Source organism: Schistocerca serialis, chromosome 12 (assembly GCF_023864345.2).
Source record: "Schistocerca serialis cubense isolate TAMUIC-IGC-003099 chromosome 12, iqSchSeri2.2, whole genome shotgun sequence".
Lineage (NCBI taxonomy): Eukaryota > Metazoa > Arthropoda > Insecta > Orthoptera > Acrididae > Schistocerca > Schistocerca serialis.
In genome coordinates this window covers 117,799,979-117,819,185 of record NC_064649.1, presented here as the reverse complement: position 1 = coordinate 117,819,185, position 19,207 = coordinate 117,799,979, and the positions used below count along the sequence as shown (strand labels likewise).

The window sequence follows — 19,207 nt, the reverse complement described above, 5'->3', positions numbered from 1 at the left end:
CGTGTTTTATTACGATGCGAAACGAATCTGGACGAGATAGACTTAATGCCGTCACAAAAGGAAGTCCCACTCAAGATATTCGTTCGAGAAAACCTTCCTGGCACATAATAACGAAGCTAGGTCAACTGGTCTTCAGTTCTCAATTTCTGTACGTACATCTGAACGCCACCAGCATTTTCTCTCGCAAAAACGGAAAACATTCTGTGTTAGGTCCAAATGTAAATGGTTCAAATGGCTCTGAGCACTATGTGACTTTAACTTCTGTGGTCATCGCCGGCCGGAGTGGCCGAGCGGTTCTCGGCGCTCCAGTCTGTAACCGCGCGACCGCTACGTTCGCAGGTTCGAATCCTGCCTCGGGCATGGATGTGTGTGATGTCCTTCGGTTAGTTAGGTTTAAGTAGTTCTAAGTTCTAGGGGACTGATGACCTCAGATGTCAAGTGCCACAGTGCTCAGAGCCATTTCGAACCATTTGAAGTGGTGTACACAATCCGAAGAGGACTAATTTGACGGTAATGGTGAGAAATAAGATATATGTGAAGTGTAATTTTCATTTATTGGTCTTTCCTGGAATCTTTTCGGTAGTACCTCCCATCTTTTACGAAAAAAATTTCACCCCACAATCTGATGGTCACATCAGCATACTTTTTAAAATTAATCTTTGAAATGTTAGTTCGTAAGGTTTTAGACTATTGGTCATACAGCGAAAGGCTTCTTCACCTCCACCTCTCCTAGCAAAGGATGTTTCTGTACCTTTACTCCCGTCTGAAATAATAGCGAATGAAAGAAATTTGCTGGGGACATTGCAAAGTTCATCTGTTCAAGGACAGCAAGTAAGGCTTTAGTGTTGTCTTTTCATGAGTGTTATAGTATTTACACTCCAAACAGGGTTTGCAGTAAGCAATACAGGAACCTTTGAGACACACTGCGAGGATCTTAACACACCAGTCTATGCCTCACAGAATTAAATGTCTATTGAATTCAAAGGCGCCAGTTGTCAACTGTGTTAATGCCAATTTTTACCCATGTCGTCCGAACTGTCAGCTTCTCTCGGCGTAATGAATCGTCTATTATAGCCGGGAATGCAGCCGTGCCCACTTCATTTCGTCTTCCAATACTTTCCAGACACCCACGAAGCGAGCGAAGAGTATTTGGCTATGCGGTCTATGGTATCCAAACATTATTACACACATAAATGGCATACTTGAGCCTAAACCGGTCGCCTGAAAAAAACTGCAATGTAAGTGCCTCAATGCTGACGGAAGTTATGTAGAAAAGTAGATTAAGGTATAGGCTTTCATGTAAAAATAAAATTATTGAGATATCTTAGCACGTCTTTTTTTTATTTTCAGGATGGTACTTCAAAGCAATCGTGAACAATTTGGCACGGTGACGTGACATCGTTGATTGGGAACGCGAAGTCAATGAATGGCTGCAAAAGGTCTCAAAGTCGCTGAACAAAATCATTTTCACTCAATAATTGCTTCACTTGGACCAGAGGACTCAGTCCATTTGATTCCATTCCATGTAAACACAGCCCACACCGATATGGAGCCATCACCGGCTTGCACAGTGCCTCGTTGACAACTCGAACCCTACCATCACCTCTTACCAACCGAAATAGGGACTCATCAGACCATGCCACTGTTTTCCAATCGTCTAGTGTCCAACCGATGTGGTCGCGAGCCCAGTGGAGGTTCTGCAGGTGCTGTTAACAAGGCACTAGCGTCTGACGACCGCTGCCACAGCCAATTTCGCCTTATTGGCATAACGGATATGTTCGAAGTACGTCCCACATTAAGGTCTGCGGTTGCTTGTCTGCTAGCACTGACAATTCTACGGCACGCCGTCGGCCACTGCGTTGTCCGTGTTGAGAAGTAATGCTAAAATTTGGTATTCTCGGGCACACTCTTGAGTCTCTGGATCCCAGAACATCGAACTCCCTAATGAATTCCGAACAGGAGGCCCCATGCGTCTAGCTCCAACAATCTTTCAGCGTTCAAAGTCTGTTGGCTCCCGTCGTGCGGCCATAATCACGTCGGAAATCTTTCCACTTGAATCATCTGAGTATAAATGACAGATTCGCCAATGCACTCCCCTTATATTAGCTGTGTACCCGATAGTGCTACCATCTCCGTATGTGCATATCGCTACCCCATGATTTTCGTCATCTTAATGTAAAGAAAACAGATTTACAGTGATGGGTACAAGATGCAAACGCCCCACCCGATAGCCACTTTTAACACACTGAATTTTTCTTTTCCTCAGTCCGATGTAGTGTTTTGTATCTGTGTGTGTCCAAAGTAAGGACTCTTCGGCGCCCCGTACTCTGGACCGGCAAACGTGGCCAGAGTATCGTCACAGAGCACACAGTTCCGGCCTGCGTGTCGCAGCTCCAGCCAAGGATGTCGCAGATTGACGCAGTCGGCGCCGGCCAGTGTGTTATCTGCTCCCGACGCGACAGTTTCGCAACGGTGCGACGCCGAAAAGGCGGCCTTGACATACGGCCGTCCAGTCTCCCCCCCGTGCCCGAACCTTCGAACCACCCAAACATGGCATGGTGTGTCGGTTGAACTGAATACATTCAGACGCGCCCTCGATAATGTAGGATGGTAGTGCGGCAGAAACAGGAGTCATTCCCTGCAGAAGGGTTACAAATTCGAAGCACTCAGAATGCTCTACGCTACGGGTATGCTGCGTCTACATCTTTGGGAAGTCAAGCGCTGGTGGTCACATGGTACACACCTCTGCACCCTTGAGGGGCCATCACATGCATACAGCGGACATCACACCACATACAGAATATCCCAATATTCAGGGATATAACAGGAGCGATCATTCGAAGCAAAAAGTGATGTAAGGCCGGGCTTCAAAATAGATACCTTCAGAGCTATGAGCATTTCTTCATGTTCAAATGGTTCGAATGGCTCTAAGCACTATGGGACTTAACGTCTGAGGTCATCAGTCGCCTAGACTTAGAACTACTTAAACCTATCTCACCTAAGGACATCACACACATCTATGCCCGAGGCAGGATTCGAAACTGCGGCCCGCATCTCGTGGTCGTGCGGTAGCGTTCTCGCTTCCCACGCCCGGGTTCCCGGGTTCGATTCCCGGCGGGGTCAGGGATTTTCTCTGCCTCGCGATGGCTGGGTGTTGTGTGATGTCCTTAGGTTAGTTAGGTTTAAGTAGTTCTGAGTTCTAGGGGACTGATGACCTAAGATGTTAAGTCCCATAGTGCTCAGAGCCATTTGAACCATTTCGAAACTGCGACGGTAGCATCAGCGCGGTTCCGGACTGAAGCGCCTAGAACTGCTCGGCCACAGCGTTCTGGTTCTTCATATTCGATACTTCTGCACGCTCTTTGCCTTCCAAGTTTCGGGACGAGGTAGTATTCACCAAAACAAGAAAAAATTATCTAGTAAACATGGGCTTTAAAATGTCTACTTTAAGAACTATGAGTACTAACTCCTTCTTCTGCAAGCTGCCGGCCGGGGTGGCCGAGCGGTTCTAGGCGTTACAGTCTGGAACCGCGCGACCGCTACGGTCGCAGGTTTGAATCCTGCCTCGGACATGGATGTGTGTGATGTCCTTACGTTAGTTAGGTTCAAGTAGTTCTAAGTTCTAGGGGACTGATGACCTCAGCAGTTAAGTCCCACAGTGCTCAGAGCCATTTTTCTGCAAGGTGTTTGCTTTCCACGTTTTATAAGGAGATAATATGACCACAAGGAGAAAACATTTAGCTCCAAAATACACGTCTTAAGAGCTATGAGCATTGGAAGAAATATTTTTCACAGTAGCAAAGATGACCAAGCGCTCATAGTTCTTAACTATGGACTTTGGAACCCACGTGACATTTTTAGTCCGTCCTACCACCTCTAAAAATATGGAAAACAACATTTTGCAGTATCGGAGATGATGAAGTGCTCATAGCTCTTTCGGTACGCATTTTACAGCCCACGTTTATTTGACCTTTCTGCTTTGCCCATCATATCCTTGAATACTCACCCTATATATTCGCTAATGAATTTCGTATTAGGTAATCCATCACAGTTTGAGACCAGCAGTGAAACTATACTTATAACACTAGAGAAAGAAGTGGCCTTTATGAAAGTTGTTAGTTGAAATGGTTGAAATTGTTCTGAGCACTATGGGATTTAACATCTGAGGTCATCAGTCCCCTAGAACTACTTAAACCTAGATAACCTAAGGACATCACACACATCCATGCCCGAGGCAGGATTCGAACCTGCGACCGTAGCGGACTGAAGCGCCTAGAACCGCTCGGCCACAGCGACCGGGCATGTTGGTTCTGTTGCAGTTGTCTCACGCATCACTCTGGCCCGTTTCGCACGCGTCCTCTTCAATCGCTTGGGCACGGATTTCGTCGAACTAAATGGTGCGGCAAAGGATTAAGCTGTGTAGCTGTGTCCTTCTTTCCTCCCTCCCCCCTTTCCTGTGTTATTCGGGAGTATTAGAACACCTGCTGCACAAGCACTCTTTACACTCATCCACAAAATGCAGACACGTGACGCTTCGTAACAATTGTGACGGAGACACAGTGAAGCCACGTCCCCAGGACTTGGCCCTGGACATAGCAGTCGATGTGTAAATATCGCGGCCCCGATAGTGGTACAGAGAGTAGAAGGCGAGACGGCGAGTGAGGATGCCCGCCTCGGCATCAGATAGGGCGGTGTGAAGGCGTGGCCGAGACTGCGGGATGAGTCACCGCGACTCGTCCACACTTTCACTGCTCGCCGCTCTCCGCCGTACCGCATTCCTCGGCCTACTTCCTGCTCTCTTATCTAGTATCCGCAGGCTCTGCTGCCGCACTGCAGGCGAGTGCTGTCATCCAGCGAGGGCTTTAATATCGGATCCTGTCACTGCGTATTACTCACCTCAGTCACGCACACCCTTCAGAACTACGACCGACCGCAACAACTACCTACTAGATGCTCTGGTCGTTACTTCATGCTTCCCTGTGACTTCCTCAAATAGTTAACAGCCTCTGTGCTTCCACACTTAAAACAGTCAAGTGTTCAGTCCCACTGAAATCTTTGAATTACATTTTCCTGGAGATGTGTGTGACTTTTCTTTATTTTCGATAAGGATAGAAGCAGAAGCAATTAATTAAAATTTGTGCCATGGCCAGGACCTGAACCTGGCTCTTCTGCTTCCGAGGCAGATGTGCTAACCACTAAGCGACTATAGCATTGTGATTGCCACACCTCCACTGATTACTGCAGTCCAGTGCCGTCCCTAACACAAACTTCAGTTCGCACCTGTGCTCATCTTGATATTCCCCTTCTTAAATCGCCACTATTATTATAATGACTATTCCATCAAATCAATAAATCATCTACACCTGAGGTGCAGGTAGGATTTCCGCATTACGTACAAAGCTGGGGCGCTATTCCAATATGGCAGAGCCTTAGCAATACTGACGATTTATGAAGGGGAAAATCAAATGGTTCAAATGGCTGTAAGCTCTATGGAACTTAACATCTGAGGTCATCAGTGCCCTAGACCTAGAACTACTTAAACCTAACTAAATCACACACATCCATGCCCGAGGTAGGATTCGAACCTGCGACTGTAGCAGCCTGGAACCGCTCGGCCACCGCGGCTGACAACTTTAGGGAAACATCTGGGTGAAGAACAAACGCCAACTCCAGATTGCGGTTTATTGGTAGAATCCTGAAGCGATGCAGTCCTTCAACAAAGGAAATAGCTTACAATACGTTAGTTCGTCCAGTCTTAAGAGTATTGTTCGTCTGTATGGGACGCTTAGCAGTTGGGTCTGATTCGAGAGATTGAGAAGGTCCAACGAAGGTTGGTTGGTTGGTTGGTTGGGGATGGAGACCAGACAGCGTGGTGTCAGAGCTGATAGTCCGTGCTATTGCAAACGTCGTCGAACTGTTCGTGCAGATGGTTGTTGTCTTGCAAACGTCCCCGTCTGTTGACTCAGGGATCGAGATGTGGCTGCACGATCCGTTACAGCCGTGCGGATAAGGTGCCTGTCATCTCGACTGCTAGTGATACGGGATCCAGCACGGCGTTCCGTATTACCCTCCTGAACGCACCGATTCGATATTCTGCTAACAGTCGTTGGATCTCGACCGAGGCGAGCAGCAATGTCGCGATACGATAAACGACAATCGCGATAGGCTACAATCCGACCTTTATCAAAGTCGGAAACGTGATGGTACGCATTTCTCCTCCTCACGCGAGGCATCACAACAACGTTTCACCAGGCAACGCCGGTCAACTGCTGTTTGTGTATGAGAAATCGGTTGGAAACTTTCCTCTTATCAGCACGTTGTAGGTGTCGCCACTGGTGCCAACCTTGTGTGAATGCTCTGAAAAGCTAATCATTTGCATATCACGGCATCTTCTTCCTGTCGGTTAAATTTCGCGTCTGTAGCACGTCATCTTCGTAGTGTAGCAATTTTAATGGTCAGTAGTGTAAATACATCGCCAATAAAAACAGTTTTGAAAAATACTAAGTGAAAAAGGAGAATGGACATGCATGTGTGTGGGGATGGGTGGGAGGGGGTACCCTACGGAGACATCCGTGGCGCCGGCGAGGCTGGGCGGCCGGCTGTATGAATGGCGCTAATACGCTTCCCGTGTCCGGGAGTGAATGGAATGCCGGCGGCAGGGGTTTTTGTGCCGTGTTTCGGCAGGCGGCCAGCTCCGGCCGCAGATAGCCGCCGCGCGGGACACGCCCGGCTCTTCCCCACCCTCCGCCACACACCGCCCACACATTTATCACCGCGTCCGAACGGTCTACTTCTCTCCTCTCTGCGGGGCCCACCGTTCTCACCTCAGCGCTCGAATTTTACTCGCGGGGAGTTACGGCCAAGCGTAGGGGCTGCGTCACAACTTGTGCGCGTACACACATTACATCGGGCATGCATAGGAAGAGAAATCCACTACTATACAGCTACACTATTGATGACAAACACCACAGGGCATTTTAATTTCCACTGTCTATACTTTTACAAATAAATTCATAAAACTTTGTCAGCATGACCAGGAAAGATTCGGGATTCACACTCATAGCAGTGGAAATTCAAAAACATAACAAAAAAAATTTTGTTACATGTGGAATTTCATCATTTTTTTCGCTTACTATTGGCTGCATTTGTTGCTATAGGTACACTTTTCTTCATAAGTAAGAGAGACTGTTCGATGAATTTTGCACAGCATACAAACCATACTTCCAGGTGTGTGAACCTCTAGAATTTTCCAAATCTATTAAAAACTGTGGTAAAAATTGAGATAATCAACTAAAAAATTTGATTTTTTCGAAACAAAGTTTAAAACGTAACAGCTCATTCATTTTTTCATAAATTAAATAGATTCTAGAGTTTCTGATACCTGTAAATATGGTTTGTATGCTGTGCAAAATCCATCGAACAGTCTCTCTTACTTATGAAGAAAAGTGTACCTATAGCAACAAATGCAGCCAAAAGTAAGTGAAAAAAATGATGAAATTTCACATGTAAAAAAATGTGTTTTGTTACGTTTCTGAGCTTCCACTGCTATCAGTATGGAACCTTAATCCTTCCTGGTCACGCTGTTAAATCTTTAGGACGGCCGGTGTGGCCGTGCGGTTCTAGCCGCTTCAGTCTGGAACCGCGTGACCGCTACGGTCGCTGGTTCGAATCCTGCCTCGGGCATGGATATGTGTGATGTCCTTAGGTTGGTTAGGTTTGGGTAGTTCTAAGTTCTAGGGGACTGATGACCACAGATTTTAAGTCCCATAGTGCTCAGAGCCATTTGTTAAAGTTTTATGAATTTATTTGTAAAAGTATAGACAGTGGAAATTAAAATGTCCTGTGCTGCCTCTACTGCTCCAAGTCGGCCCGTTTGACATCCTACCCCCCTTAAGTGGAATGACTACATAAAACAGATAGTGGGAAAAGCAAATACTAGACTCAGATTCATCGGAAGAATCTTAAGAAAATGTAATACATCCACGAAAGAAGTTGCTTATATGGCGCTTGTTCTCCCTATACTTGAGTGCTGTTCATCTATTCGAGATCCCTATCGGACTAATAGAGCAGATAGAGAAGATTCGACCGAAGAGCGGCGCGTTTCGTCAGTGGTTCGAGAGAGCGTTACGGAGATGCTAAACAAACTCCACTAGCAGACGTTACAAGAGAGGGGTTGTGCATCACGGAGAGGGTTACTATTGAAATTTCGGGACAGCACTTTTCAGGAGGGGCCGGCCGCGGTGGCCGAGTAGTTCTAGTCGTTTCAGTCCGGAACCGCGCGACTGCTACGGTCGCAGGTTCGAATCCTGCCTCGGGCATGGATGTGTGTGATATCCTTAGGTTAGTTAGGTTTAACTAGTTCTAAGTTCTAGAGGACTGATGACCTCAGATGTTAAGTCCCATAGTGCTCAGAGGCATTTGAAGCATTTTGTTTTGTATTTCTTCCTTTTTGGTTTACGGGTTTTATTTACTAAAGAACACGTAATTCACTAACTGGTAGCGGAGCAACTGGGAACCTTGCACGCATTTGCTTGTGACCCACAATAGGTACGTTTCTGTTGTACAGTACTTCGCAGTTAACCAGCGGAGACCGTGAGACAGTTAAATAAAACAATAAATCCTACACCCATATAAACACGTAACTGTCTAAAACAATGAAAAATAATAGTACTTGGCAGACGTATGACTCCAACCCTGACCTGGACGGGCTTGATTCGCGCACGTCGGCCCAGGGCCACGCCAACGTGACTCTTGACTTGGGTCGGGAACATCGGGTGCGGTAGGCCAATAGGCTCCATCACCGCACGTGCGGCGAGGTACGTCATCTGGTGACGTCACATCCGCTTTTGGGGTATTTCCCGACATAAGCGCGCCCATGTGTCAGATTAAATTACTTGTCTCAGCATCATCTACGTCACTTTCGGTGTTTTTAAACGTTAATAAGACTAACCCGCCAGGTTAGGCGAGCGCGCTAACGCGCTGCTTCTTGGACTCGGGTAGGCGCGCCGGCCCCGGATCGAATCCGCCCGGCGGAGTAACGACGAGGGCAGGTGTGCCGGCCACCTTGGATGTGGTTTTTAGGCGCTTTTCCATATCCCCATAGGTGAATACCGGACTGGTCCCAGCGTCCCGCCTCAGTTACACAGATCGCAGACATCTGAACACTTTCGCACTATTCCATGCATTACACTAGTCGCAGACAGTTGGGATACACTAATTCCTCCCCGGGGGTACGGGGTGGTGGCAGGAAGGAAAAAAGGTGTGTGTGCGGAAATTTATCGCTGCCACGATATATGGCGCTGACGGATAAAAGTTCTCTGACTATGTGCCGTGTCTTCCTTGTGTGTTGCAGTCTGTATGATTGACGCAGCGTACTGTAAGCAACAGAATGGTCCGGTATGCATGTCGGGAACAAATCGAGATGGTGCTTGCATAGATCCAAACAGATGGAAGCGATCGAAAGCCAGCACGGTCGCACCAAAACAAGTACCCTCACGGAAACCAATGTCACACAAGCCCTTTTTGGTCGTTGGTGTGATCGTATGTCCTTTCAGAGAGAGCAAGATGCAGGGAGGCGGCGGACTGTATTATCGCGAAATAGGGGAGATAGTGTCACAGACATGATACGTGAATTGGAGAGGCAATCATTAAAACAAAGGCCTTTTTCGTTGCGACGGGAGCTTCTCATGAAATTTCAATCACCAGTTTTCTCCTCCGATTGCGAAAACATTCTGTTGGCACCCACCTACATAGAGAGAAATGATCATCACGATAAAATAAGAGAAATCAGGGCTCCAGCGGAAAAATTTAAGTGGTCGTTTTACCCGCGTGCCGTTCGAGAGTGGAACGGTAGAGAGACAGCATGAAGGTGGTTCACTGAACCCTCTGCCAGGTACTTTATTGTGAATAGGAGAGTAATCACGTAGATGTAGATTGTGCGTACACCACATTTGGAGGATCGGGTTCTACAGGTTATTTAGACGAACCTTAGTACAAGCTTCAGGCATAAGCCATAGAACGGTTATATCAATCTTTCATGACAACTACTATTGCTACTACCGCTGTAACCTTCAATCCCATAGGAGGGGCCACTCTGAACATTTGTTGTGATGTGGATGCGAAGCAGCTCTGTAATGTGTTCCGGGACGATTTGTCGTCGTTGCACGCGCTTCATCCATTTCTAGACACATTTTCATAGTACCTTGTATCCCCCATTTGCAGCCAGGAATACGGCCTGCAGATGGCCGGTTTTATTCATGTTCACCCCGTATATTTACTGCGATCTGGGGAAATAAACTTCTCTAGTAAGAAGATTTAAGGCAATGACCTCCGCAGTGGATACACAGGTTCCCGAGAGATCACCGAAATTAAGCGCTGTTGGGCGTGGCCGGCACTTGGATGGGTGACCATCCAGCCGCTATGCGCTGTTGCAATTTTTCAGGGTGCACTCAGCCTCGTGATGCCAATAGCTACTCGACCGAATAGTAGCGGCTTCGGTCAAGAATACCATCATCACGACCGGGCGAGCGGTGAGCTGACCCCATGCCCCTCCTATCCGCATCCTCCTCTAAGGATGACACGGCGATCTGATGGTCCCGGTAGGCCACCGGTGGGCTGAAGACGGAGTGAATGAGTGAGAAGTTTTAATCAAATTCAGAGATCGCTCTCCTGCTGACAATGTCACCTATAATAACGAACAACTCGCGTTTTGAAGTCCGCTCTTTCTTCACAAGTCGCACGGTTTACGAGACCGCCACGCCAGCAGGGGTTAAAGATATCCGCCGTTATTAAGAGGCCTTCCGCAGACTCGACGAAACCGCAGCGCTTCCTGCCCGTAATGAGAAGAGCACCTCCCCCCCCAAACGCGCGCGCGCCGCCATCTTTATTTACCTTACCTGCGGCGATTAGTCGGAATAAAAGGACGGCGCCGGCCGCTCATGACTATCGCGTCGTGAGGAGACGGCGGATAATTTGGGAGCGGGCAGAACAGGTTGGGCGCGCTTTTTGCTGCGCGCCCTGTTATCAGCCGGCGCTCCTTTGTTCGGCGATCGCGTCCGCTGCGGCCCCTCTGTAATTTCGGGGCCGACACAAATTCACAGCGGCCTCCTCCAGGCTCCTCGCCACTCGTTATCCACAACTCTCCCCCCCCCCCCCCCCCATGGCCGCGGCGCGGCAGCTGCGATCACACGACGAGACGCGCCATGGCGCCTGGCGCGGAAGGCAGCGAGGAAAAAAAAAGACTGATGAGTGGAGAAAGGGGGAAGGCTGGGGGGAGGGGGGAGAGATGACGCGTCTGGCGCCCGCAGCCGCAAACAAGTGAAGGCTACTACCGCTAGCTCGTCTTCTCTTCCTTTCTGCGCGACGCGACGGCGAAGAAAGGTGCGAAGAGCACGCGGAAGAGGCGACGCGGATCAAAAACGACAAAGCGTGCTGTGGAGGCGACCACAGCCGCGGGGAAAGTGACAAGCGTGGGGCGCTGGTGTGAGAAGCCGCAAAATGAGATGCAGGCGTACTGCTGCGCTGAGCTAACACGTGAAACGTACCGTGACCCTTTTAGCGAGCAGTATAAAGAGAGGCAGTTAATTGATCGTACCTCCTGAAGACTTCGACAGCGGCTTAATTTATTTCTCTAACGCCTAATAAACTACTCACTTTGGCAAGGACATTCCTTCCCCTCTTTACGGAACCGACAATTACTTTCTCAATCTAAATACACAAATAACTAGCCAGTCACTTTTGTCCATAACTAAGTTGCCCGCGTTTCCTGCGTCCGTATTTATGCCAATCATCTATCTACATCTACATCCATACTCCGCACACCACCTGACGGTGTGTGGCGGAGGGTAGCTTCAGGACCTCTATCGGTTGTCCTTTCTATTCCCGTCTCGTATTGTTCGTGCGAAGAAAGATTGTAGGTATGCCTCTGTGTGGGCTTTAATCTCTCTGATTTTATCCTCATGGTCTCTTCGCGAGATATACGTAGGAGGGAGCAATATACTGCTTGACTCCTCGGTATGTTCTCGAAACTTCAACAAAGCCCGTACCGAGCTACTGAGCGTCTCTCTTGCAGAGTATTCCACTGGAGTTTATCATCTACGTAGTAACGCTTTCGCGATTACTAAATGATCCTGTAACGAAGCGCGCTGCTCTCCGTTGGATCTTCTCTATCTCTTCTATCAACCCTATCTAGTACGGATCCCACACTGCTGAGTAGTATTCAAGCAATGGGCGAACAAGTGTACTATAACCTACTTCCTTTGTTTTCGAAGTGCATTTCCTTAGGATTCTTCCAATGAGTCTCAGTCTGGCATCTGCTTTACCGACGATTAATTTTATATGGTCATTCCATTTTAAATCACTCCTAATGCCTACTCCCAGATAATTTATGGAATTTACTTCCAGTTGCTGACCTGCTATATTGTAGCTAAATGATAAAGGATCTTTCTTTCTATGTCTTCGCAGCACGTTACACTTGGCCACATTGAGATTCAATTGCCATTCCCTGCACCATGCGTCAATTCGTTGCAGATCCTCCTGCATTTCAGTACAATTTTCCATTGTTACAACCTCTCGATATACCACAGCACCAGCCGCAAAAAGCCTCAGTGAACTTCCGATGTTATCCACAAGGTCATTTATATATAATGTGAATAGCAACGGTCCCACGACACTCCCCTGCGGCACACCTGAAATCACTCTTACTTCGGAAGACTTCTCTCCATTGAGAATGACATGCTGCGATCTGTTATCTAGGAACTCTTCAATCCAATCACACAATTGGTCTGATAGTCCATATGCTCTTACTTTGTTCATTAAACGACTGTGGCGACCTGTATCAAACGCCTTGCGGAAGTCAAGAAACACGGCATCTACCTGGGTACCCGTGTCTATAGCCCTCTAAGTCCCGCGGACGAACAGCGCGAGCTGGGTTTCACACGATCGTCTTTATCGAAACCCATGCAGATTCCTACAGAGTAGATTTCTAGTCTCCAGAAAAGTCATTATGCTATTATTCCATCTCCTCATTTCCCTTCTCTCCGACCAACTCCTCCGCTTCCCAATGTGTCTATTTCCTTTCCCTCCCCTCTCTCTGTGCACCTCCTCTTCTCTCTTCTCCCACAGTTTCTATTTCCAGATAGTGGCAGTACATCTACAACGTTTGGCTGAAATCGATCCAGGGGCTTTGGCGTAGCTCTTTACCCGTTGCTTAAGTCGCGTACGTGCATGTCACAAATATTTAACATATTTCACACATACTTATATACACAGCCTAAAAATATTGCTTACAAATCACTAGAGCGACCCATCCTAGATAGAACATTGCTCAAGTGTACGGACTTAGACAGACGATTTGATACTCTAAGTTTTCTGGTGTAAAAACTGGTGAGGAAAGTGTAACAATTGATTTGTTGTAATGGTTTGGTTGATGCCACGGAATTTCCCTTCCAAGCAACTCACAGATCACTAAATTTTTTCAAAGTTGGGTAACATTTCTCATTTTCCCTCCAAATCGTGTTGATGTTAGTTGTATGTGTACACGCTTTGAAACTGTGTTTACAGTAACTTTTTATGTTTCTTTGGAGTACTTCAGCTTGTTATTTATTCTACGAGCTTCTTGCTACATTAACAAGAGATTACATAGCGTGTGAACTTGCATGTTTTTAGCTATAGGAATAAATTGTGGACTTTCCAGGGAACTTAATTTAACTGCAAACACGGAAAGAAAGGCGAGAGCTGCAGATACACAAAGCTGAATATGGTACTAAGAAGTTCAAAAGTAAGTGGTTATCACTGGCTTCGTTTCATTGCTACTATAATGCGAAATCCGTGTCGCCAGGGAAAGCTGCTTACAAAATATTTCTACTTAAATACTGCTTACATGTAAGTAGAGATCGCAACTACTCACAGAATGCTGCTTACATATATAGCACAGGTCGCAAACATTCGCCGAATGCTAAAAAGTCACAGAGAACAAGATAACTGCGCCAGCGTACATGTATTATAGACGAAGGCTTGCCTTCAATGAAAAGCGCTGTGCTGAAATATCGTTTTTCCAATTTCCGAGATGTTTATTGAAACGGTGATCTCGAACACTGGGCATTGAAACACATAATAGAATGTGACAAGCCTGAAACCGGTAGTGCATTAAATAAAATCACTTTCTATTGTGACTGGTAGCGGATATTATTCTACAGCCTATGCAGGAACAGTCACGGAGCCCATCTGCATCCATTAGGCCTACAGATAAAATTCAAATATCAATCCCTCAAAGCGCTACGGTGCAATTCTTAAAAACTAGCCAGAAAATCGAATCTGAAGACTTTCGAGGAACTTAACTGGGTCAGGAGAGATGTTCCATAGCAGTCATCGGCGGCTTTGGCCAGTGCCGTAGGGTTAATGGCTGCTGTTATCACGTCACCTTTCGGTGCACCTATTGAGATCTGTTGTTCGTTGGCTACGCTAACGAATCTCCAGAGGGTGGACAGCGATACCGGCAGTAACAGAAGAAGAAAAAAAAAGAAAGAAAGTAAAACAATGAGGAGGAACAGGAGTAGGAAGGCGAGATGTGGTAGTAAATAAGCATAAGGTACTGGCGATCTAGCCAAGAAATCACCAAATGCTATACACGGATGGTCACCTAAAGTTAAAGCATAGGATTAGCAATATTATTTCTCTACTAATAACCTTTCTCTCTCTCTCTCTCTCTCTCTCTCTCTCTCTCTCTCTCTCTCTCTCTCTGTGTGTGTGTGTGTGTGTGTGTGTGTGTGTGTGTGTGTGTGTGTGTGTGTGTGTGTGTGTGTGTGTGGAAGAACGCATTCCAAGGTAGTCAAGGTATCCACGGCCATTCACAAATCGGTGATGGCACTAACAAATATCTTCTCTACCCAATGTTCTTTTTATATTCTTCTTAAAAGAACAACAAAATTTTATTTAAATTTCTACCTTAAATTATCGTTACTTTGAAAAGTATTATTCTTTGTAAATGTTGTAGATAAAACAAAAGAAATGAAAACAGCAAAAGAAAAACGGCCAGTTTTAAAACATCAGGTAACAGGTCTGTAATTTGGCAATAAATATATAAGTGAACGATCACCAATAACATTTAAGATGTTGTTGTTGTTGTTGTGGTCTTCAGTCCTGAGACTGGTTTGATGCTCTCCATGCTACTTTATCCTGTGCAAGCTTCTTCATCTCCCAATACATACTGCAACCTACATCCTTCTGAATCTGCTCAGTGTATTCATCTCTTGGTCTCCCTCTACGATTTTTACCCTCCACACTGCCCTCCAATACTAAGTTGGTGATCCCTTGATGCTTCAGAATATGTCCTATCAACCGATCCCGTCTTCTAGTCAAGTTTTGCCACAAACTCCTCTTCTTCCCAATTTTATTCAATACCTCCTCATCTAATCTTCAGCATTCTTCTGTAGCACCACATTTCGAAAGCTTCTATTCTCTTCTTGTCCAAACTATTTATTGTCCATGTTTCTCTTCCACACATGGCTACACTCCATACAAATACTTTCAGAAACGACTTCCTGACAAATCTAAACTCGATGTTAACAAATTTCTATTCTTCAGAAACTCTTTCCTTCCCATTGCCAGTCTACATTTTATATCCTCTTTTTCGGCCATCATCATTTATTTTGCTCCCCAAATAGCAAAACTCCTTTATTACCTTACGTGTCTCATTTCCTAATCTAATTCCCTCGGCATTACCCTACTTCAGTTATAGTCGCCATAATGTTAACAGCATTTGTCACGTGTTTATAATGTCACTGGTCAAAGCCATAGAGTAAATATCTCTGGAGTGAGCATTGCGTCCTGCGCATGTTGTCAACATTAAACCAGGATTGTCACGTGTTTTCGGGACTTCGCTGTGCGTGTGTTCTTTCTGCAGCGTTTGAAGTTTATAATATCAAGAATTTTTTTTGTATTTCACTGTTTGTTGATAGTGTAATAACGATAGTGAATTACTGTTGTTGCTACGGATGCAAAGAAAAATATGTGAAAGGAGGGATAGTAACTTTTCATGGGTACATACCATGTAGCTCTAATTACAGTTATCATATTAGTGAGAGACATTGTATATGTTCAAAAATTTATAATTTAGGCTTGATTCTGTAGACCTATTTTTCTACGATTTTATGACTATACTACGGCTCGTACAAAAGCTTACAAACAATCGCTTCCTCTCGTAAATTTGCTAGTGTACCAGGAAAGGGAATGGTTAGTTGTTTCGGCAACTACTATACTCCATGCATTTATCAATGACTTGTCGATTATGTATAGATTACTCAGTCTACTATTTATTTAATAAACTGGGAGCAAGTACGTAAAATGCGTTACATAAATAATTCGAAGTATCACCAGTAAGAAAAATTCTGTTTTAGATCGCAAAAACGAGAAAATAAATATGCAGAAACAGCAGAAAAAAGGACGAATTAGCAGGGATATAATCGCTGATGTGTGGCAAATTCGGTGTTTTTCGGACACTTGCAAAAGTACTAGCGTACTGTCAAGTTGTTTTGCCAGACTATCACTGCAAAAACGTACGTCTGGCTCTGTAATACTATAAAGTGCCGTATCATACCGAAAACAACCAAAAATCTAATGCATCTGAACTGTAACACCTATCGCAAAGAAGCAGAATGTAATATCACTTGCCCTTAAAAGTTACGTGGCTGGTTTATTCCCAATATCAAATGGATACTGTTAAAATTTCTGCGCAACATATATAAATAATCCACGACCCGTACGAAAAGAATCCATCTTTACTAGGTATCTAGTGACATTCTAAGTATACAGGGCGCTTATACGAACAAAGACACGACATCCCGAGAACACGTGACCAGGCTGGCAATGTATGTTGACAACACAAAATCTGTTCTGCGCATGTGAATGCTCACTCTAGAGATACTTACTCTATGGTCAGAGCCGACGGCCGGTATCGAACATTCTTCTATGTCACTAAACTTCATTTATCGCAAATACAAAAAAATTACGAAAAATCCTTTGCCGGGTGGCCTCCTTGTTAGGGGTTAGTAAGAAGAGGAGAATACAAGAAATAGGCGTACTCACCGAGCGGACAGAGCCTGCTCCAGTGGTAGGGGTTGGCGCAGTGGTAGACGGGGTCCCTGACGGCTGCGCAGTGGGGGGCTGGCCTCAGCTGGTCCGGCTCCAGGTCGTCCCAGCGCCAGGCGCGGCAGCAGAGCGCGGCCAGGTCGGCCGCCTCGACAAGCACGCAGCCGCCCCCGGCGCCGGCGCCGCCTCCGCCGCCGGCCGCCACCGCCGCCGCCAGCAGCTCCAGCTGGCGGTCCGAGAGGCGGTCGAGCGCCAGGTCGGCGGCCGCGGCGGCTGCCGGCGACGCCGCCGCCGCATCGCGGGCCAGCCGCCTAGCTGCAGCGGCCGCGCGCCGCCGCCCGCGGCCCAGCATCGCCATCAGGCACCATCCGCATCGGGGGGCCAGCACGCGCTCGCCGCACACGCACACGCATGCGGACGCGGGGGGCTCGCCGCCGCCCGCCGCCTCCCCCTCCGCCTCCTCTAGCTGCCGCCGCGCGACGCCGGCGCCGCCTCCGCGCGGGCTCCTCTGCGCTCGAAGGGCCAACGAGCTCTCTCTGCGGCCCGGGTGCCTCGGCTGGTGCGTCTTCGGCCTATGCACTCCGGCTGCCGGTGTGGAATATCTTCGTAGCGGCTCTCGCGCCCAGCGCGGCCCAATTTGACTGGGCCGGTATTCCAATGCACACGTGTCTAAAAGCTGTTCTTACACTCAATCTTCACACACGCAGCAAGAACTCGAGCTTATCACGGAACGTAACAAGGAAAATTCAACATTCGATCGAAGATTAATGTTAAAACTGGACGGCACGAAGTTTGTGCTTTCGTTGTACACAAAATATTTAACTGTTCAGAAACAAAAGGATCACAGACTTTGATGATTGACGGCAAGCAGCGGCTCAGGCAGTTCAGTAATTCCGATTCGTGTTTGCTGGCAAATCTTACAAAATGGCAAAAAACACCTCAGGCACATTCACTAGAGTAGCGCTGTCGAATAAGCGTACAAATACGAAACACATTCAAGTTTTCTGTTCACTATCCTTGTCTGCTGAGCACTTCTTGTAAGAGGCACTTTCTGGATACTGAAAACAAGCTAACAGTCAATGTCTCATGCTGCGACTATAAAACAGCCGAATCCGGAACACCTCTGGATCTTTATGTTGAACACTGAAACAGAGAAGGCAAATTCATTACAAAGTCTCCTTATCGTTCCAAGTGCTAAAAAATAAAAGCAAAAGTTTTAAATTGTCTGTAAACATAATACAATCTATTGAACAAAACATGGGTAATTTCCAAGAATGACTGCCTATCGAACTCAAGGGAGCCTAGCGATATATATCGAACGTGCGACTCGATGTCGACTATGCAAATCTGGTGGTATTGTGCTAAATGTTTAGTGCGTTGCCAGGGCGTTTTCGGTTGTGAATAGCAAAGAGTGAAAATGCCGACAGTTTCACATGGCGAAATCTAATTCCTTGGTTATGTAGTATGGAAAGACGTTTAAATTTTGTTGGGACTTGGCATTCCTTCCAAATGAGGATAGCAGAATGCCATGGACTCAACGTGACTGACGACTACAGTAAGTAAATTTTGTACTTTCATTTCCAGTTAATTGTAAGTTAGTAAACGTTCGTCTTTTAACGTTGCTGTAGTGAACGTTGTAAACAGTAGCCATAGGTTTGCACGTTCGATATGAATTACCGGAAAATAGATTTATTCAAAAATTAAAAACATAATGAGGCACTTGTGCAGTGTGCAACAACACAACCCCGCCCTTAGCACACTACCTTCGATGATTAAACGAAGAGGGTATAGCTTTCAGAAACGCAGTACTTCATTTCCACGCTGTATTTCGTTCCCTTCTTTGAGAATGAAATAGCACTTTCATTTAATACATTTTTATGATAAAATTATCTGTTTGTATAACAGGTTTTCACATGGAATTTCTAGTAATAAAAAGCTGCTCTGAACTTCATCGAAACATATTTTGCTGTTAGCGGAATCATCCATGATACTCCACAATCGTTATTTATAATGCTCGTGTAATTTTAAGCACTCACAAATAAACACTTACGACTGTAGACAGTGTAAGAGCTGATCCAGTCCCCCAACGCAAAAAACGGATTCAAAATTGCAAACTTCGAGC

General features: G+C 46.3%; 1 protein-coding gene across 1 annotated transcript in view; it reads right to left on the bottom strand.

Moving 5' to 3' along the window:
• Nucleotides 1–17,443, bottom strand: part of LOC126427983 (mothers against decapentaplegic homolog 6) — a 235,941-nt gene extending 218,498 nt beyond the window's left edge. The window contains exon 1 of the mRNA XM_050089868.1: nt 17,083–17,443. Within this exon, the coding sequence (XP_049945825.1) occupies nt 17,083–17,443 (361 nt within the window). The remainder of the gene's footprint in view (nt 1–17,082) is intronic.
• Nucleotides 17,444–19,207: the final 1,764 nt, after the last annotated feature.